General features: G+C 39.1%; 3 protein-coding genes across 4 annotated transcripts in view; all 3 read left to right on the forward strand.

Annotated features, from left to right (window-relative positions):
• LOC116842376 overlaps nt 1-17,395 on the forward strand; it is a 28,056-nt gene extending 10,661 nt beyond the window's left edge. The window contains exons 2-4 of the mRNA XM_032811502.1: nt 13,840-14,007; nt 14,123-14,230; nt 15,413-17,395. Of these exons, the coding sequence (XP_032667393.1) occupies nt 13,840-14,007; nt 14,123-14,230; nt 15,413-15,496 (360 nt within the window). The 3' untranslated portion in view covers nt 15,497-17,395. The remainder of the gene's footprint in view (nt 1-13,839; nt 14,008-14,122; nt 14,231-15,412) is intronic.
• On the forward strand, nt 28-13,822 carry LOC116842360 (WD repeat-containing protein 63-like). Its single transcript, XM_032811473.1, has one exon. The coding sequence runs from the start codon at nt 10,105-10,107 to the stop codon at nt 13,255-13,257; it is 3,153 nt and encodes a 1,050-aa protein (XP_032667364.1). The 5' UTR covers nt 28-10,104; the 3' UTR covers nt 13,258-13,822.
• A 137-nt stretch (nt 17,396-17,532) lies between the features above and the next one.
• On the forward strand, nt 17,533-21,870 carry LOC116842377. 2 transcript variants are annotated; one of them, XM_032811503.1, is made up of 5 exons: nt 17,533-17,887; nt 19,920-20,066; nt 20,336-20,518; nt 20,748-20,858; nt 21,214-21,870. In XM_032811503.1, exons 2-5 carry the CDS (start codon nt 19,944-19,946, stop codon nt 21,286-21,288), a joined length of 492 nt encoding a protein of 163 aa, XP_032667394.1. In that variant the 5' UTR covers nt 17,533-17,887; nt 19,920-19,943; the 3' UTR covers nt 21,289-21,870. The 2 variants fall into 2 exon arrangements, with proteins under 2 accessions (XP_032667394.1, XP_032667395.1); XM_032811504.1 differs by lacking the exon at nt 17,533-17,887 and adding an exon at nt 19,664-19,794.
• The last annotated feature ends 199 nt before the right edge of the window (nt 21,871-22,069 follow it).

The following is a 22,069-nucleotide window of genomic DNA, read 5'->3' on the forward strand; positions in this document are numbered from 1 at the left end:
TTTAAGTTAACAAGATTTTTTATTGACTTAAGCAGAATTCGGGTTACTTCAATTGGAATTTTTGGATCGTTCATATTCGACTAGATATTTGGTTAATTCAACCAAACATTTTTTTCCGTGTGGGGTTTCAAGTGCTCGGTTCACCAAGCGGATTTTTCGTAAATTTTTATCAAGTAGCTTTCGTCAGAAATTATCAGTATTTGCTCGCCTAATTACTTAGCAATCTGCAACGATAAGAGAGTCGATTCTTATAGGTGAGGCGCGTTATTTTACGCTTCGAGAAGATACTGCGTTGATGTAAGAAGAAATGGCATTCAGATTCCAAGCATTCACGTACGCGGGATAATGTAAGATTGCGTAGCTCAATGTGCATTTTTCTTTTCGAGATGAAACATTGCTTCATAAGCTATTTATTTTTCCGAATAGAAACCGATGCCGCGAATGTCAGAGAGGTTTACGCGCGTCCAAGTATGAAACATCAGCCTGCCTCCTCTTGCTGTAATGTTGCGCAATTTTCATTCATGGGAGCTCACCTATTATGGAAAGTGAGATCGAGGTTGTATAATATCGTAGGAGGAATCATAACTTGCGCGCTCCAACACGTGGCACCGCGCGTCGGTGTAAATGACGCTTATCCCTGACATTGCTTTATCCTTCGTTAATTTTTCAATACGCATTACCCGCGAGTAACCGTGTTATTTACCCGCCAAGATAGCTGCGCGAGACTCGCGTCCGCTATACGTGGTGAAAGAGCGAGTTACTTTGGAAAACTGACATCTGCTTTTCGCGAATATCTCTTGCCGACAGAATGTTTTATTATTTCGAGCTTACATAACAAATATTGGATCGAGCTACGAGTAACTTCCGTCTGTTCCTCTCTCCTTTGCATTTATTTTTACTCGAAATACTTGGTAACGGGGCCTGATCTAATACACATTCGTTATTATACACAATGACTTGTGTTTCCAACCAGGTAAAACTTGTCGTCGGCTCGTCTAGCGCATATTCGAGGAAAAATAACTATCTTGTCGGAATATTTGTAAATTTAAATTCATTGATAAATCTTAAAATAGATAAACGAATATTCATACGTTTTCTCTCTTGCGTATAATTATTTGCGACGGAGCGTTAGATCGGCTCGCCAGTCATTGGCAGATTAACATGTTCATCAAGCTTAGTTTGCCTCATGGTCGCGAAACAGCGGCCGCAGCTTGTGCAGTTGCTGTGCCCGGTCACTCGCGAATTAGGTCGTCGAATCCTTGAACTATAATAATTAATACCTGAGAACGTCATTGAGTTGCGTGCGGAACGGAGGAGAATTGATATAATAATGCTGTCGGCGTAACACGAATGCTGCGTAATGTGTTTAGATGCGTCATGTCTATTCGGGTATTCGTGCGCGCAAGTGTGGAAGTGTAGCGCGATTTTATACACGACAAGAAATGAACATAACTCTCTTTTTTTATTCGCAGCGATACATGTGTAAGGTCGACGCAGGTATCGCAGGTAATCGTATTCCACTGACGTCAGCGGAATAATTTTCATTTAACTTGAGGAAACTCACGTTTGGCAAAAGTGCAAGGTGTGTGAGGAATGCTCTTGTATCAATCTGTCATTTATTCCTCCACGCGCGCGGTTTCTCAATCAGTCTGACAGTCTTGTCGACAGTAGCCAACTGTGCCCTCGAGTTTTCGGCATCTCTTTCTCGTTTCCGTCCGCATTGAGAATTACATTGCACGGTTGGTTACACGGAGTCGCACCTCCAGAGGAAAACCCGCCTGACAGCCGGTCTTATCGTTTCCGGTCTCACCTTTTCTTGCCAGCGTATGATATGTGACGTTGCAGACGAACTTCCTGTCGAGGAGGAAAGTCACGCAAATGCCGTTATATCTTTTTCTTTGATAAAGGAAAAAAAACGTTTAAGTATACGTTTATGCATTTATAAATATGCGAATTCGGGAGAAGTTTCAGTCGCAGAATCATTTACAAATGTGAAGCCAAAATCTTTCTTTGGCAAAAATTTCCAGAAAACTACTAATCAACTTAATTTTTTATATCGACGGTTGAAAACTTCCAGAAGTAGCTTTGGAAATTCAAGTATGTACGAATATTTAACAAAACGTTGTGTTTTCCGATTTTAGTTCGACAAAAATTTCAGCTAACAGAATGTGATGCGATCATTGCACTCGATATGATAAGAAAACACAAGTGTATGTGTGAATTTAATTAAACAGCTGTGCGATGTTAGATTTATTAACAGCTGTAGTAGCGCTCAAGAGAAAAATTCTGCTATCACGAGTCGTGAAAACAATACTCGGTGACTATAATAAAATATAATGTAACGTTTTTGCGGCTTCGGACATTTCCTTTGTAAACATACTATCTTAGGAGCTTCCTCTCTTCGCAGTAAGGTGATTACACAGTTGTGCCTTTAACTTCATATTAGAAAGCGCGTAGAAAGTGTTATTTGGCACATGCGAATCGAGACGAGTAATTATAGTGTACATTTTGCATCTGTTAATAATTTGCTCGTCGTACAATAAGTCTATCTGTTCGACAGAGAACACTTGTTACTCGATGTAACAATCGAGTGTTTCGAGAAAGTCTCACGCTAGTTGATTCCGATAAAAAAACGGTTGAAACAAATCGTGCACGAGAAGCGTCAACTGAGCGCGGAAAGTATTCAAGCGATGAACCGTACCGCCACGTAAGTAATTGCAATATGGTTCGACGAACGATAAACGCGCCCTTTTTCCTGTTACACCGGGAAATGATTTGGTGTTGTCCGGTTGTTGCGGAAACAAACTCGTAGGGTGACTGCAAATCAATTCTATTATTATCCAGACGAGAAACTGTACAACCACAATTATGATTACAAGCTGAACGTTCTTGATTTCTGAAATTGTTTCACAGACACGAGTGAGTTTTGTGATTTTTGGAACTCACATATCTGTTTCACTTTTGCACATAGATATTAACTCTTTGAGTATATTTTATTTCCTTCAAATTCGGCATATGAACGATTTCGGGCTCGCTGATTATAAATTTGAGATAAAACAATTAAAATCCGAAATGGCGAATCCAATGTAACGATCATAAATTCTCAAAATTAGTTATCTTGCTTTCAACATTATTCGAAAATAATGACATTTCCTCCACATAAAAAAGAAATATTTACTTGTTTGACAAGAAACTTGCAGCAAATATCAGTATATTATCAGTATTTCAACAGTTTATTGTGAAAAATAGGGCTGACAGAAAATCTTGAAAAAAATGTGCAAAATACTGTTAATTGAATAAACTGTTTTGATATGTCAATTTCTGATAGTTAGCTTTAAAGTGGTTTTTTTTAACGCGTCTTTTTTATATTTTTTTATACTTTTATTTGTTTATAATAATTTAACAATTAAATATTAAAATTATTCTTTACTTGTTTTTAGTTTCTTATGTTTACGAGAGTGTATAATGAGACTGTGTAAGTGACTCTGCCGGTAAGTCAGTTAAAGTCACTAAAAATGAAAAAAAAAATAAGTAGGATTTTGGTGTCTTATTATAACTGTCATCTAATATTTCGTGTTTTGCGCGAATCTGTCTAAGAGAATACATTTTTAGTATACGGTTTGTGTCGTAAAAGTTACGAGCTTACAACTCATTTCGACCATTCTGTTGAAACTGCAACCGTTCTCCTTTTTCCTCTCCGCTTGAGACACTTTCGCACGATATTACGTACGCGTAATGCAACGACCCACTTGAAGGGTTAATTTCGGTCAGGGTAAAGCTCGCGTGCATTACTCCCTCGTGAATAATCGACTCTTGTTAACAGTGGGAGAGTGTCATGTGAAAAGAAACATTTAGTGACAGATAACGTGAAAAATGTCTCGACTAATGAGGATGTTAATGGCGTTATAAAATTTAATTATGATTTCGTGACTAATCCATTATCTTGACGAAGTGGCTCGTTTCGTGACTATTTACTTAATCTCCCTAACAGAGTTGTATGACGATTTTATTTTTTTTTAACTCTCATAAAAATCCATTGCCCCACGCGTAATGGAGTATTACTTAAAATAATAGCGTTAGTGGTACTGTGATATTATACTCATGCAACGCTTCTCTAGCTACGTTTTGACATTCATGCGCATAGAGGCTCGCGTGCAACACTCGTTTGATAATTAGATGATTTCAAGATCAAGGGCGGAAACGAGAAGAAGCAATTAACATTGACTTTTGACAAGAGACTCGCATTTACCTGAAAGGACAATCGATACCGAGGCATAAAATTTTTTATACACAGACTTGCTATCGGTTGAAGAAATTATGATAAAACACTTTATCTCCAATACGATATTTTACAATATTTATCTATTTATACATTATAAAACACATCGATGTATTATAAAATATTATATTATAAAATATTTCACAATGTACATGATATTTCATAAAGTATCCTGCGCGCAAAGGTGGAAACATAAAGGTTGGATAATAATACCAGTAAATCTCCTGATAAAGAGATAAGTATTACCAATTTCCTCGCAAAACTTGAAACTTCCGTTTGAAAGATTTCACTATTTCTCGCTGTGGAAGGTTCGCTCAGGAAGGTGTATTGGTTCGCTCAGGAAGGTTGATTCCCAATCGCTCCTTTCAGGTGAACGCGAATACGATCTTCACCTTCCATCTCCGCGGGTCTATCGCGAATTCTGATCGCCCACATCGAGCGAAACGGCCGCGCTGCCAATTGCGCAATAGTTATCACAATATCAGCAAGCGGGGGCGGCCGCGGCGCGGCTAGGGCTATTTCTCTCTCCTTCTCTCTCTCTCCCTCCACCGCGGCATTGTGTTAACCCGCGTGCGTCTTGCAGCGTGTAGGCCGACGGCGTGTTATATCGGCCGCGAGTTATGCACCGCGGTAATTGCGCGCGACTCGGCTCATGCACAAGGACAGGGCGCGCCTTGCAGCGCGCTACGTCTAATGGCCTGTCCGCCTGGAGAGGAGAGAAGGAGCGAGACGCGCCGATCCGGAAAACGAGAGAAAGAGAGGCGAGACTCGCGTTCGTTCGTTCGTTCGTTCGTTCGTTTCGCACACACACGTAATCGAACGCATGCCGGACAACCTGGCGTGCGCATTCTTACCTCCTCGCCGTTCTCGCCGGAGGCGCCCGTTTTAGAAATTCTTCGCGCGAATTCCGCCGACTTTTATTTCGCCCGTGGCGCGCAAGGTGTCTCGCATGGTAGCGCGACGCATTTCGGCCGCGTGTGCCCGATTATGTATTTCTGGACGACAATAAATAAGGCGATCAGCAAAATCAACATGGCGGACTGCTTATGTATTATTTATGAAACGGACTGTATAACTGTCCGCGCGTGTTTCAGAAAGTTCTTTGATCGATGTTGGTTCCACTGGCGAGTATCTCTTCTTTTTTCTCCCTCCAAGCGAGTTCTGTACGAATGAGAAAGAAACGCGCGTCGCGAGTACCTGTTAAAGAGTACATTGAAATCTCGCACGATTTATCACTCTCGGGAATTAATAATTATCTTGCTCGCTTCGCGTTTGACATCCTTAGGATAGCGTATTCAGAATAATCGTATACGGCGTTGCTGTTTATTATACACTTCCGTTATTGCAGGTGTAGAATCGGCAATAGCGGCGCTAATTGAAGGCATAGATCGAAATCTGGATGTCCATCTGGTTGTTTTTATCTCGCGTTTCACCGGCAATCAAATCTTGATAGATAGATTTGAGATTTTGAGGATCTCGCGCCGATAAAGCAGCGCGTTGGATCACCGCCAATGTAAATGTACACACGCGAGGAAAAGACTCCTCTCGATCGTGCACAGCGTGCCTTTTTACGAATCGCGACTTCCGGCGTCTATTTCCGGACGCGAGAGGCTGGAGTTTACGATCTTGCGTTAATAACGCGTTGCCACATCGATCTGCAATAACAACTTCGTAACTTCGTCAACCTCCATCCTTGAAACTTTTCGAACTCACTTCCTCAGGAACGCCAAAGAGTACACTTTGAAACCGATATTTGTAATCTAATCGTGATTATCTTTGGTCTTATAACAAAATTAATTATAACAAAATCGAATACGAAGAAATCGGGGAGCATCTTGGCCGCGTGCCTTTCGTGAGTCATGAAATTCGACGCGAATCAATTCATGAATTTGCAGGAAGGAAATCTACTAACAATGACTAATCAGTTCCAAGACTCGGAGTATCAAACGATTTAATAGTTCTGTCTCTTACAGTAGCATGATAGCACATTATCTTACTTAGCTGTAACACGATAGTGACGTATCAGTTGAAATATATACATATTATTTTACGCCGATTAAAAAGCGCTTAGCTCGTACCATTTGACACACAAACGACTGGACTCTGCGTGTCCAATCTCTCGAATTCGCGTTCTCACCGGCAATATCGCTCCCTTCAACTCGTGATCGTATATAACTTCAATCAATTAGTCAATGAAGATCGCAATAACGGATGGACAAGTCGAGTCTGCCGTAGTAGGTACGGGCTGTAATGCCTGGCCATTTAGTAACTGTAATACGACCGACGGATGTGGGTCGCCGAGATTCCTCGTCGACGCCGCGGCGAGCCTTATCTCGACGTCGGCTTCGCACATTGCTGTAATTTCGCTCGTTCCGCGTAACTGGGCTGATCCGCACGAGAACACATGTGGTTTCTTACAGTCATCGTACAGAAGTGTCGTTGTGGTCATGCAAGCCGGCGTGTAATCTTCCTTCCTTCGAGCTCTTTCCGCCTTTCTTTTGCTCAAAAATATGTTTTGCTAGTCTAAGTAGAATTCTAAATATCAGTTAAAATTTGAGTGAATATGAGGATTATGCATTCGTTTGTCTCTCGTCGCTAGTCTTTTTCGTCTACCACAGTCAATTTTTGTAAGAAATTTGATTCTGGCTTGAAATTTGAAACTGGATGGCCGTCACAGAGAGAAAGGCTTTCTCCTGCTAAAATTCATAACGACTTCAGACAACAATTCCTCTCTGTCATCTGTATTGATTAAGTACAAAACATAATGTGATATTGCAATGCTTGCCAGTCATTTATCCATCTTAGCTAATTTCCCGATAATGATAATTCTTAGCTAATATCTAGATAATGATAATTCGCTATGACTGAAAATGACAGGAAATTAAGGGAAAGGAAGAGTCGATCTGGGATCAGTAAAAATTAATTTAGGATCTTCACTTTCTGACTTAATCTACTATACACATTGCATTGTTCTTAAACAACATATACAAGTATGCGTCTGACTCTCGCAATTGCGAATCTGCAATCGCGAGATCATTCGTGCGAATAATTGTCGAGATGAGGCACGAGATGAGGCTTTATGAAGCACGGTTATGTACACAACATTTGTTGCATTGGATGATGCTCAGTGGAGCAGTACTCACACATGAGTGCGCTAACGTAGATTGCGTAGGTCATAACGCATTACGCCGATAAATGGTCATCTGAGCTACCTCCGTGTGTGAATCACTAATCTCGCTTCAACATGCCTTATCCGGCGAACGCTTACTAACCCTTGATAATGTCCATAAAACAAATGACTAGAATAACGTTCGGTAATTGGCGATAGCATAGGATAGTACTGATGACGACTATCAGAGGCGAAGAAAACATTATCGCAAATATCTCCTTGTTATTTATAGAGATGAATCGGATCTCTTGCGAAACCACGTCATTTTCCTCAAAGCCGCAATGCTCCATCCCTTTCACAAACGCGACAATCCGTACAGATACGAGGAATATCGCGTAGGAAAGTTCGAGCGTGAATTCTTTTTACATTTCTGTGTCGACCTTGTAGCATCGTTTTATCTCTTGCGATATACAAAATATCAAGAAATAGTAAAGTGAAACGAAACGTGCAAGTAAGGAAATTTTTTGGGCGTTGAAGCACTCTGTTTTAATGATAAATCGTCTGTTACTGTTTTGAGGAAAATCTTTTGTAAATTGTACGTTTATTTCGTCATTTTAGCGTTAATTACATTCAGCGGAAAATTACGGACTTTCCGTAAATTACGTTTGCAACAAGTAAGTTATACTTGCCGTATCATTGCGTGGCGCGTATCGCATTTAATGTAGCGATTGTGCGGTAAGGCACGCGAAGCACGTCCTAATATGTCCTATTTAAGCCGTAAATGCGAAATTGACGAGTCGCGGGTCGGACTGTACGATAATGTATGATTTATGACGCATTATCGTTGGAGAACTCAGTAACCTATATTACTTAATTCTCGACTTAATTCTCAGAATTACTCCACATTTTTATCAGCAATAACGCCTGTCGAATACGCGTTATTATTATCTCATTAAAAACCAGAATAACGATGTTAAAGAGACGTTAAATTCACACTACTACTCTCAAAGATACATAACAGGAAAGAACATAACTGATACAAGTTCTGCACTGTTGTTCGCATGTGCAGAAATTAATAGTTTTTGACTTAATAAAGTTAAATGGGTTTGCTCGTTTCTTGCAAATAGCAGAGGTTTGCTTCTCAATGTGACATCGCATATTTCTCTCGACAGAACTTCAACACGAATCGCAGTTGCCAAGTTATCAAACGTAAAGCACATATTGAGGAGAGATAACACGCAATACAATCATTTCTCTCTTTGTTTCTCTCGAGGAGCGTCACTGACCGAAGATTCCGCGTGCGGATGTTGTATATCAAATAAATCCAAGAGTTGTAATTGCAACAGTAAATATGTTGCAACATTCACTGTTGCTTCATCTCCGATTTTCTCTTCTGGCTGGGTGAGGCCAACACCTCGCGACTCTCGCGAACGGGGATTCTAGTACGGTATAATGCGCGGGATGAGCGAACGCACGTACACACCTCACGCGTATACGCGTTCCTCTCTTTAGCATGCTTTCTAGTCACCCGTGTATATTTAGTGACACGACAGCCGCTTAGGCCGGTCGCTCTCGAAAGGTCAACATTGATCACCGTCCATAAGCGCGCTGTATTACCGCCAACTTAAAAGTAAAGTGTTATACACGGAGTGAGGAATCTATGACTGCGGCATATATATAAATGAAGGTAACGGCTGTCGTTCACTATGAATACATATTCACGGTCGTGTTAATAAAAGATTACGCGTTTTTCTTTTGCACGTGCGGCTGTCTCGAGTGCGGTGGCAGAGAAACACTGGAGAAAATATATGCAACATGAAATATAATGTCAAGCGAATTAAATCGAGACACGACATTTGTTAACAAAACGGAAAAATTATATATAAAATGGCATGGAAGATAAAGCGAAGATACAACAATGCCAATGTATTCTAATATATATTTTGCATTGTCGCAGATGGATGCAGCGAAAGGTGTTATTTTATATATTTGTTACTTAATACGTTTCTTGACACATTATTTATAAGTTTAATACATCGTTTTTGCAATATATTACTTAAAATTTTCATCTCTGTAGTGATTATTGAAATACACATTATTGAAATACACATTGAGCACATCGAGTAGTGACTATTGAAATATACATTGAGTAACAGCAGTTCATCACAGAGGTCGTCGCGAGTAGGAAAATTCATGCAAAACGCACAAGCGATGTGCTTAGGTGCATTACTTCATTCAGCGGTTGCATTTGCATTTACAATGGTGCTGTCGAGTATTCATGACACAATTATATAATAACCAGCAAGACGTAGCGCAGAGAGAATTCTCGACTTGGTATTTATCGCGACACAACGTTGTCAAGCGGTGAAAGTGAAGTACTTCTTCCGCTCCTGCAATTTCAACGTTCCAATCCATAATGCTTTCACGATCGTGTACTATTACAATCTCGAAGGCCGTTTGAAATCGCGGAAATAAGAAACCAAGCGAAAATATAGAGTATTGCATTTCTATCAAATTGATACTTAAAATTTGTCAAAAGCAAGTTTTCGTTGGATTTTAAAAAAACATCGAGTCAATCTTGCTTATTTTATTCGTGAAAATTACCAATCAATCAAATTGGATAATTTTGTTTAATATTTTACTTGACAAACATGATATACTTTTTGCGCCAATCTGAATACATAATCGTAAAGAATTTTTATTAATTTCCAAGAGAATGCGCGCGTCTCCCGGTAGTCGATCGGAGGAAGCTTCTTGGCAACTATTTTCGAGAAATGGCGTTGTTTGGTCGATGCTGGGAACCGTTCGCGACTGGACTTGCTCTCGGAGTCGTTACTGTATGTTGCCGCGAGCTGCGAGAATGATGTCGGGGAAAGAGGTTAAGTGCCGGCGGTCAGGTTGGACATTGCTCGACGAAAATATCGAGAATGTGGAGCGCGTGAGCCTCATTCCCGAGGCTCAACGAGAATTGGGTTGCTCGGTCGGCGAATACGTGTTCCTGGAATATCCTTGGGCCTTTGTACCACGAGAGTCTGTTTTGAGGCTCGCCAAGACGTCGGGCTCGTCGCTGGAGCCGCATCGGGAGAAGATCGAGGCTTACGGCGGCGACACATTTCTCATGGGTTACTCATCCACTCAATTAATCGCCCCTGACTTCGTGATCTGCCTGACGGAGGACGCGAAGTCGGCGATAATAAGAAGGAATGCTGGCATCAGCAAGAAGATCCGACGCGAAGTCGTGCAGAAGATTAGGAAGACAGGCGGACCCCGGAAGTCCCTCGGAAGCGAGACCGAGTTGGACGACAGTCTGGTCCGGAACACGAGGGACTTTTTCGAAGTGGAAGTGTGCCTTCCGGTCAGTTCCTTGGGCTCAAGCCGTGAGCTCTTCGACAGAACCTCGAAGGATTCCTGGGACAGTTACGTGGAGCTGCTGTCTTACGAGAGTTACGAGAACATCGAGAAGAACCGCATCTCCAAGATGGTCCAGACGCACTTCGAGCCGCGCGATATCGAAGTGCAAACTTATCCCGGAAATCCCAAGAACACCTGGACTCAATACGTATACGAGGACACAACAGGAGGTCTCCTTCTGCAGGATGCTGATCACAGCGATATAGAGGAAGAGGAGAAAGAGCTGACGGAGGAGAAGTCAGAGAAAGAGCTGGAAGAGAGGAAAGAGACCGAAAGCTCGAGAGAAATGTCCGAGGCGGTGGACGCGCAGCAGAAGCCAGCGGAGAGAGGACCGCTGGAGCTCTTCTTGGAGGATCGCGCCCCAGAAATGATCGAGGCGGTGTGCTACAACACGGTCGTAAACTTGCACGTGGACGATATCGAGACGCTCGCGCGAAAGGAGATCGAAATAGCCCGGGGACCGCGTGGTGAGATCACCACCTACACGGAACGATTCTCCTTCGTTGATTTGCACTTCGCGGCCGGCAAGGTTATCTCCGACGCATCCTGGCACCCGAACATGCTCGATTGCGTAGCTGTCTCTTACGTTACCTCATCATCATCGCGCGATGTTATCCGATCTTCGTCGCGCGTCGCGGCTAATGGCGCGTTGTCAAGAGCCGAGCCGACGGCGTTACTATGGAGCCTCGGCGATTCTCTGCGACCTCGGCTCTTGTTGCGTTGCCACCGAGAAATTTACTGCATCTCCTTCTGCCCGACAAACGGTGACTTTATAATTGGCGGTTCCGCGTCGGGCCAAGTGGCTGTTTGGAACATTCACGGGCGGCTGAAAGATCGGGAGCATGTCGACGGGAACGACGGTGAAACGGATGTCGGGCTCGAGCAGCGTGCTCGACGCGGCGTCCCGATCACGTTGGACGCGTCCATGGCGTCTGATCAGGATCATTCGCACGAATCACCGATTCGCCGTATACAATGGCTCCCTGATAATTGCAGGATCGAGCCGTCCGGGAGACTGACGAAACTGTCCACCAGCTCGAGTTGTCAGTTCGTAACGATCTCCGAGGATGGCATCGTCGCTATTTGGGATCTCCTCAGGTATTCCATCACCTCTCAGTTGAAACCGAGCGATCTCAAGGGTCTGGACGACACTTTCCGTCCGATCTATCGTCTTGACGTCCGATTCTGCAAGGACTCGCCCTTCACGCCTCTTTATCTGTGCCTTCCGCCGGATAGCGTTTTCCAAGAAGGCGACAAGCATCAGCACGATCACAGCGAATTGGACGCCGCGGATGTAGATTACACGAGGAGACTCTGGATCGGTACGGCGCAGGGGGATCTCGTTTGTTGCACCTGGGAAGGCCAGGTGTTCGACGTGGAAACGTCCGGCTTAGAGGAGTGCAAACTTCTTAGTCGCTCTTCCGCGCATGACGGTCCCGTTACGGCGATTCTCCGATCGCCGCACCTTCACGATGTTCTCCTCACGATAGGCGGCCATGTTTTCGCCGTCTGGAAAGACGATTATTTGGAGTTGCCTCTGTTTAGACGAAAGTCCGAGCGCGTGTATACCGCGTGTTGCTGGAGCAACCGGCCCGGGATCTTCCTCATAGGTACTAATCTCGGTGACTTGGAAGTCTGGGACATCAGGAGGAGGTCGAACGAGCCGGTGCTCACGCAGACTATCTCCAGACAACCGATAACTTTCCTGTCGCTTCGGGAGTCGTGCGAGGACAGCTTCAAGCTGGTCGGAGCTGGTGATTGCAACAGCGCCTTTCGTATTTTCCAGGAACCAACGGAACCTGCAGACGACACGGTAGAGAGATTGGATTGGTTCGAGGAGTACGTTTGGAGGGAAGTGAGAAGGAAGAAGATGTTTTCCTCGTGGCAGGAGGATTTCCTCCAGAACGACGCGAAAGCCACCGCCAGAAGGCAAGCAAGAATAGACGAAGAACGCAGGATAAGGCTTGAGACGTCGAGATTGGAGCTTCACAGGCAACACGAGGAACGCCTGAGATTGGAGGCTGAAGAGAAAATGAGGAAAATGCCGAAGTCTAAAGATACTATTTGGAAGATGCGTCAGCAGGGAAGGATGAAGAAGGTTCTGTTGAAGAAGAAGAGATTCGTGTCGCGGGAACTGGAGGAGAAGAGGTTGCCGCTGGTTCGTTTGGCCGAAGAGAGGAATCTAAAGATGATCAAGGCCAAGAACGAAGCCACGCTTCAGAATAAATATTTCGATAACTTCGTGTCCCTCGAGTTTTCCGAGTATTACGATCTGGAAAAGAAAGATAAGAGTTCGGAAGAGCAACGGAAAATAATAAAAGACGAAGAAATAATCGACGTGTATTTGCAAGAGTTTCACAAGATTAAGGACGAGGCGCGAAGAATAATGAAGGAGCAGCCGTATGTCCCAAAATTTAATCGAAGCATTTGTGCAAAGAAAGGAAAGAAAATGCTATGAACCATGCATTATACATCGTGTAAGGCTTCGAGATGTAAAAAGGTTTAGTCATATTTTATGCGACGGTAATCTGAATTGTAAGCGTAAATTGATAAGATAAGATAGTTTAAGGGTTGTTCAAAGAAGGTTATCAGACAGGGACTTGTACACAACAAATGCAATCAATATCAATGTATCGGGAAATCATGAATCGGATCAAATTTTAAAAAGTACTGTTATGCAAAATTGAAAGTAGCATTTAAACAACACAAGCATTAATATATGAAAAAAATGGATTGAAATCCAAGAGATTAGAGAAACTCCCAATTTCCTTCGTATTAAATACTTGTTACTATTTGAAAACATTGGTTATGGAATCGTAAAAACGTCCACTATGCATTATCCAATGTTTTAGACAAAATATTTATTAAGATCTCCCCCAAAAATATCTTTAAAACGTGAATTTGTTTTAACACTAAATCACTTAACTCAGGATGTGGAGAAATTGTTTGAAATTATATACACGTGTATCTATAAAAAATTTTCATCTCGTTGAATTACCCGCAATGTGTAAACAACGGAAACGTTTGGTTTATTTTACAGGTTCTGGGTATAATATGCATGGCATGTGCATCTCCGGCTTACATCGGTGCGACGCACTGGTTTCTATTCGTTGCGGTAATGTCCTTTATATCTACGCTTATATGGTGCGCTGTGTATCTCCTTTCCATCCGGGAGGTACTTAAAGTGCCCATCAATTGGATCCTAACCGTAAGTATGCGTTATAGAAAACACGAAGGAAAATCCTATTGTTATCTGTTCGACTCATTTCATAAATTCAAGAAAGTAATTTTCTCCAATTTTACAAAATAAATATATCTTCTAGGAACTTTTAAATACATCCATAAAAACAGTGCTTTATACGATTGCGTTCATCGCTCAATTATCGGCTTGGACTGCGTTCAGGAATTCTTCATCGAATATCGCTGCTGGGGTGAGTACTATTATTATAAGATTTATGTGAATATTTTGTAATATAAAAACATACCACATACAACCAATTTCTTACAAGTAAACCTATGCAAAAGGCACACTCCAATTTCTTTCTAATTTGGCACAAATGTAGAAATACAAAAAATATTTAGGTTATATTTTTTATTTTCGCCCACTTTGAGTTTCACGGACAGTTAATAGCTTTTTAATGTTCTCACTTCTATCATCAACAAGTACAACAAAAATACATAAGAAATAAAATTGAATACAAGATATAGTTAAATAATTTTAACAAAATTGTTATAGTTGAGACACAAACAGTTCTAAATTTTTTTAGCCGAGATTCCAATCGAAATATTTCAAATCTATGCTAAATTAGTAGTAAAAAATGGTTCGAATCTCGGCTAAATCAAGAAATTATTTGTATAAATAATTTTTTTTCAATTTTTCACATGTTTTGTTTAAACATTTTATTATTTATACAAATAATTTTAACAAAATCGGCATAGCTGAGACACAAACCATTTTAAATTTTTTTAGTCGAGATTTCAACCGAAATATTTCAAATCTATGCTAAATTAGTAAAAAATGGTTCGAATCTCAGCTAAACCGAGAAATTATTTGTATAAATAATTTTTTTCAATTTTTTATGTTTCGTTTAAACATTTTATTATTTATACAAATAATTTTACACATTTGACTTCATATTCATAATCAGCAAACCAAAAACGCCTATATCTTGTAGTTAATTTTATTTTTTATGCACTTTTGTTGCACTTCTTGATGATAGGAGTGAGAACATTAAAAAGCTATAAACTGCCCGTAAAACTTAAAGTGGGCCAAAATAAAAAAATATGACCTAAATATTTTTTGTACTTTTACATTTGTGCCAAATTAGAAACAAATCAGAGTATACTTTTTGGGTAGGTTTACTTGTTAGTTAAAAATTTGTTTTCTCTGTTACATAAGATTGAGTAATGTCAAAGGGAATTAAACTAAAAGTTTGGAATATCCTAGACACGATATTCTATGGATATTCTATAGACGTTCTTAGGACATAGAATGTTTCTGAGAGATTTGCTTTGGGAATCCTAGCAATTGATTATTGAATATTTAAAATGTGTTAAACGATCGAGAAAATTGTCTACAAATACTTTATAAACACGCTCGACATTGCTTTCAGGTGTTTGGAATTTTTAATACCATCGCATATGCCGCTGGAGCTTATTTCCTTTACATCGAATGGAAGAGCACGAACACGCAGTGAGCATCATCAACTTGCAGAGGAGAAGCCAGGTACCTGAAGAGCATGCAACAACAACAACAACAGCAACACCATCGAAAACTGCCGCGACCAGGCCCGTGACTCCTCAGCGTCCGTCCAAGAGGATACTGGCACGGTCCTAAGATCCTGCTCGACAGGAAAGTCAGCACTAGGAGGGACGGCTTGATATACTAGTCCGGCGTGATCCTCCTCAGATTGTGTGTAGCTTAAAAAAAGACTCTGTACCTATACGTGCCTTAAGATTAGTTATTTGTCGCGCGCGTGACCGTCATTAGAGCTGACCTCTTGCCGCTTCGAGGAAAGTCGATGGAGTCGCAGAAGTGAACGAAGTGTTACGAGATACTACATTATTCGAAGGCAATAATGTTAGACACAAGATCTGCGCGGGATGGATGAGGTCAAGCCTCTAATTTTGCACAAAATCGTAACATAAAAATAAATAAAAAAAAAATTATTACCATTATCCTATGGCATGGACTGAAAATTTGCATGTCCATAAAAAGATGGATACACTTTTAAATAAGATAATAAAAACAAATTATCTTTTAATAAGAGAATCTCTATTATTTGATTTCTCATGCAGATGTCACTGTGCATTCGCTTTCATTAATTGATTTCTGCATAATTAGCGAATTTCAATTGTCATTTTACGCGGATGCTACCTACCTGTACTTAGTTACTTGCAGGTACATTCCAAGTGATAGAAAGAAAGAGGAAGGGAGTATCTTTGCCAAATATAAGTGAAACTTACGTCATTTCGTTTGTACTGCTACTTCTGCTGTACGATCCTTCGGAGGACGACGAGACGAATAGTTCTGAAAGACCTTACGCCAATGTACGATAAGTTTTCATAGGCGATAGCTTTTGTATCAGCGATGTTTAAATTGTCAGGGGTTCGACATTTGGTTATTTTGATGTAAAGCTACGTCGATGATCAAATTCGTACCCGACGTCCATCTTCGTTGACAATTTTAATGAGTATCAACACACGAGTATTCGATCGTTTTAAACGGCTGATCGTCGTACGTTAACTTGTCGTACATTTGATACACGTGCGTGAAACGTCATTTTCTAATCGTATCTTTGCGCACTCTCGCGAGATCTTATTTATATACACATATATTTCTCTTTATATATATACATATAATATATATTATAGATGACATATATATATTATATATACATATTCTAGATTGGACGCGCAGTACAATCCTTTTTTTATATTCTCTTCAATTCGCATGTAAATCGTACGTTTTGAATACATTAAGGGAAAACAAATTTATGTCGACGGAATGGGTTGTGGGTACGTTATATCGATTTGTCATTCTTGAATGCTCTTGCGCAGATCTTAGGTATATCTAAACAAAAAAAAAATACCTCTGCGCGCCAGTAGAGAGCGTTTGATAATCAAACTCAAATCGTTGCTACGTAACTATAACACTGACGAGACCAATTAACTGAAGCTAAAAATGGACGTTACATACGTTGGTAATTAAGATTACGTTATTCTCCTTATCGATAAGCGCGCTAAGAGAGAGAAAAAGAGGAAGAGAAAGAGAGAGAGAGAGAGAGAAGCAGAGGGCATTTGCCAGTGGCGTCTACTCATTTCTCTGCTCGTTTGTACCTCCGATTCGCTCGTTTTTTCCCTAATAAAGCTAAAACGACATCGACATGTGCATTTATGTTCAAGAAATTGTTTATTTCGACATTGTTACTTGTTTATGTATAGCACTACTTACCCACGTATCGTAATTGATAAGGCGCGTACGGTGATATATACATAATATACATATATATCTACGTTCGAACATTTTTTTTTAATTTTCAAAGTTTATTTATTTTTAAGCTGTGGATGCTAAAATAAAGTCAAACTAAAGGACATCGTGCGCAGGACGTGTTTTATTCATTGGCCTTATGTTCCATTCAATTCGTGAATATTCGGTCTTCAGTGTATTTACTTCTTTCGTGTACATTTCATTTTCCATAGACGATCCTATTTCCGTGATCATGCTTGTATGCAAAAGACCATGAAAATATGCAAGATGCAAATCGACATAATTATGCTGTTACGTCGCGAGTAATACATTGCTCTAAATAAGAAATTTATTGCGTCGCGTTTGACCTTCTGAAAATATTTCACTGCTATTCAAAATTACGTTTCAAAAGATGATCTTCGATATGACAATTTGTGTTGTAAATCACACGCAGGTGAAAACCGCGGTATGCTTATACCGATTATAGTGCATACGTATCGTCGAAAAATGTGTGACTGTATGATATCACCAATGACGTCATCCTCGGTTCGCGCTCGACGCGCAACGCTTCAGTCAATTGCCGACGGTTGATGTGTAACAACGTGCCTTCTCTCTTCAGGTTAGTGTATTTCCTATGCACAGTTTTTGTCATTTCTTTGCTTACTCGTGATGAAATACAAAACTCAGAAATGCGTATTTTATTGAAGAGTTTGTTGGAGAATTATGGCAGCTCTTTTTTGCAGAATTTTATCGTAGTGTATCGCAATTTGATTTATCTTCGATGTGATATATATATTTGTAATTAACGTTACAATTATCGTGTGTCATGTCAGAATATTATTTTACACATGCGATCGCAACATTACTAGAAAAAACATAATTAATTTATATAGTATAATTTAAGTGACCTTAATAATATAGAGGACGAGGACAAGAGAGAAAGAGAGAGTGTATGTGTGTGGGTATGTGCGTGTGAATTGATAGTTTATATATAATAATGTGCATAAAAGATATCGTTAGATCGTATAATATTACACGAATACAGCAATCGGCGATTTAGGAGATAATCATACAACATAATTATACAACATAATTAAATAACGCATGAGATTAGTTTGACAGATGCGACTTAATCGTGATTGTGGTCACTCTGATAAATTTTTAACTCGCACTTTACGTCCACGTCCTGGATATTTAAAAATAACCTGTGGCAACGAACGGCGCTCTTTTAGGTGTGTTGACTCACACATTTCTGCAATACTAAATTTCTTTACCACTAATATCTTAAATGTCTTCCCAAACCCACATTAAATTACAGTCAATAGATTATATAAGAGATGTACGTAGAATAAATGTAAATTGAATATATATAAACTTTCATTCTTTACTTTCGTATCAGAGGGCGTGCCTTGATATATTTAGTAACTTTCGTGCGCAATCAATGTGCTATCTTAAAATCGTGTGAATTTAATCATAATTTTTCACTTTAAATTAAATTTTGCGTTAAACTTTTTTGGATACTGCTGGACAGATCTGTTCGAAATGAATAAGTAGTAGAACTATTACCATTTATTTACCACGAAGTAAATGTAGGTAGGTAGGGAGGTAGGTGTAAAGAAAGTTTTAATCGTTTGACTTTTGTATGTTTTTTCAATCACAAGTGTAAAAAGAAAACGCTAGGCGCAACAAAATATCAATCGTAAATGTAATATTTTCGATCGACAATGTAATATTTTCTGCTGAATTTTGCTTCTAGGAAAATGCAATCTGATTTTATTCTGAAACATGAAGATCGTTATTTAAAGAATACGCTAGTATAAGAACTTAGTCAACTTAGTGAAAAAACATGCCTTGCGTGGAAGTACCAAGTAATTATCAATAAGAACAGCAAATGTATAATTTATTAATATAAGAATTGTTTAGCATTAACGAAGTAGTATATGTGTAGCTTATTTTGTTGTAACAAATAGTTCTGAAATGTTAGTTACACTCCTATCAAACAGACTTTATCTACGTTAAATTCACTGCCTTTATCAGTATTTGATTCAAATCGATAAAACAGAGTTTGATAAAGATTCGTGGAAGCTCTCGGAATATCTAGACATTCCGTTTGACGTTGTTTTGCTCAAGGTTTCTCCCACGAGAGAAAGTGAATCCTATGGTCCTCACGCACACTATTGATCGTGGGCCAACTTAAAGGGGCGCGCCAGGATACAGGCGACCATCAGACGATAATTGCGATAGGATGAATTCTATACTGTTTTTTAAACAATTAAAACACACGATAAAATTCCGAATTTATTAATCCGTCTCTCCAGATAAAAATTCTTGGAAAAGAAATTCCTTCTAATTTATCTCGACGTGTCCTTTATAAATTTCTCAGATTTCGTCAGATTTCTTTCAATCGTTTGCAGTGCATCAAACGAAAAGTTGAGATACGTAAAACTGTTACGCACGTGCGGGATTCTGGAAAGTTATGCTGTCATTGCTATTTTCGTGAGGGAGAAACGAGGATTTTCGTTCGATGTAGGTCTCACTTCACAGTCTCGACCTTGTCCTACTTGTCGTACACGACGTCTTCAATTACGCACACTGAATGATGCTATTATGGATTACGATAAGCGTACAAACAACGTCGTTTTTGATTGCAGAACTGACCCCACAACGAGACAACAATGTCCCACAACGTGACGATAAGGACGCAAACGGTGACGACCACTTCTGGCTCAGCCTCTGCGTACTATGTCAACTCTGGTTACTTGAAATCTTGGAACGGTATTTGCAAGCTCCTACAACTGGTATAGATCATTATTATTATTTAGCCTCTGTTCGCGCTTGTAATATTATTTGTATTACTCTTGGTTTGGTTTAATAATTTGCCGTTGCTTTCAAACACGCAGCACTTGGTTTAGACGATTAGCAATAACGAGAATTGCTAATTTCCAAAACTAATCTAAGACGCTATAATTTCAGGTGCAAATAATAATTAATTCTCTTTAACGTGGCGGCGACAAAATATTTTGTTGTGTTATATTTAATGAAGCTCTCCTCATTTTCTTCTCAACAGGTGTTGGGTGTAGTATGCGTGGGAATTTCCAGTTCCGAATTTCATAAACACTATAATCATCGGAGCTCGAACGAAATGTTTTTTATACTCATGGCGACTACCTTTATGATCGGTACTTTCATCATCCTTCTCAGCTGCCTAGCGTCTCTTTCTACTGCATCCATTTTAAGTAAAACCATTTACGTAAGTATTTCTACGTATATATAAAAAATTTCAGTATAATCCTTCTCCCCACTCCGTTCGTGTACTTATAATTAATTAATCCAAATAGATTAAAATTAACCCAAATAATTAATTTTTAAGATCCATCCAGCGTGTCCGTTTCTTATTCTGATAAAAGTTACAAAATATAGATTTGATAATAATTCATAATAAACATCTTCATTAATGTATTTCTTCTTTTAATATCTAGGAATTCATTTATCACGCCATTGCCTTTGGGCTATTACTCGCGGCTTCGTTAACTTTGGTGACGTACATCAGTAAATATATGAGAAACTACGAGTTACTATTAGCCGCTTCTGTGAGTACAATATTATATTCAGAAATTAAATTTTACTTACAATAAATTGAGATTATAATGGTATGATATGTTTCTTTTTTATTTAATATATCATACAATAAAATTATATGAATATTGTCCAAACTTTGGCGAGGTATCATATATAACATCAATCATTATCTGGTTGGTGAATAATTTGTTTCTATTGCACGTGTGTGCAATAAAATGTGATTAAGAATGGAATCGAACTTTTTTGATTAATTCAATTTACATACTATTTTATGATCCACTGACAATCGATATATACATCAATTAAAACTCGATATATTTTATCACTTAGAAATTTATACAAACTAATGTACAAATTTTCATTTAGGTCTGCGGTTTCATAAACTCTGCTTTATATCTCATCAGCGCGATCATCGCTCATCGTGGTTATAGGTCGATCTAAGCGACTCAAGTGTGACTTCCTAAATAATACAACTTCCTCGAAAGTGGGAATACATTATTTCCAGAAGGAATTATGACTTTTATAAATATTTTGCGAACTCTGCTTAAGAAATTAAATCGGTGTGTAAGCTGCAGCATGTACAACATATTATGACTGTATAATATCATACAACGTTTCCAATGATATCTTAAAACATATGAAAGACATTTTACTGCTCCATTTCATGTGTTTCGTGAAAGTTCGTGCCATTTACGCTTTGTACTTTTATATGTACATTTATTTTGTATTTGTACACTTATACTTTGTACTTTTATACTATAATTACTGGCCCTTGAACGAAATTGTGAAATTATTATATGAATTAGGAGTTCTAAATGTTATCAATTGTAATTGTAAATGTACACAAAAATTTACGCTTTGAAAAATCGTGACAGTTATGCTTTGCATAATACAAAGTTACAAAGTCTACCTCGACACATGTGAAATTTTATTGTGTACATTTCGCATACTATGGTTTCACAATGATTGTGATTTGTAACTAATACTTTTGCGGAATAAATCTTAATATATATATATATATATATATATATATATATATATATATATATAATACTTATAAATATTATTATATATAATATATAAATATATATATTATATATAAATGTTTTAATATATATATATTATAATATGATAAAATTAAACTATAATATTAATATTATTATATAAATATTTATATTATATATATTATACATATATATACATTTATCGAATAAATAATTGA

Source organism: Odontomachus brunneus, unplaced genomic scaffold (genome assembly GCF_010583005.1).
Source record: "Odontomachus brunneus isolate Ranch 3 - 2012 unplaced genomic scaffold, Obru_v1 Obru_scaffold_024, whole genome shotgun sequence".
Taxonomy (NCBI): domain Eukaryota; kingdom Metazoa; phylum Arthropoda; class Insecta; order Hymenoptera; family Formicidae; genus Odontomachus; species Odontomachus brunneus.

Excerpts from the sequence above, each read along its gene's own strand:
- LOC116842377 (XM_032811503.1), top strand. The coding sequence starts at position 19,944 with ATGTCCCACAACGTGACGATAAGGACGCAAACGGTGACGACCACTTCT. Across the intron at positions 20,519-20,747 it reads TTTTAAGTAAAACCATTTAC|GAATTCATTTATCACGCCAT; the intron begins GTAAGTATTTCT and ends TTTAATATCTAG. Across the intron at positions 20,859-21,213 it reads AGTTACTATTAGCCGCTTCT|GTCTGCGGTTTCATAAACTC; the intron begins GTGAGTACAATA and ends ATTTTCATTTAG.
- LOC116842360 (XM_032811473.1), top strand. The coding sequence starts at position 10,105 with ATGCGCGCGTCTCCCGGTAGTCGATCGGAGGAAGCTTCTTGGCAACTA.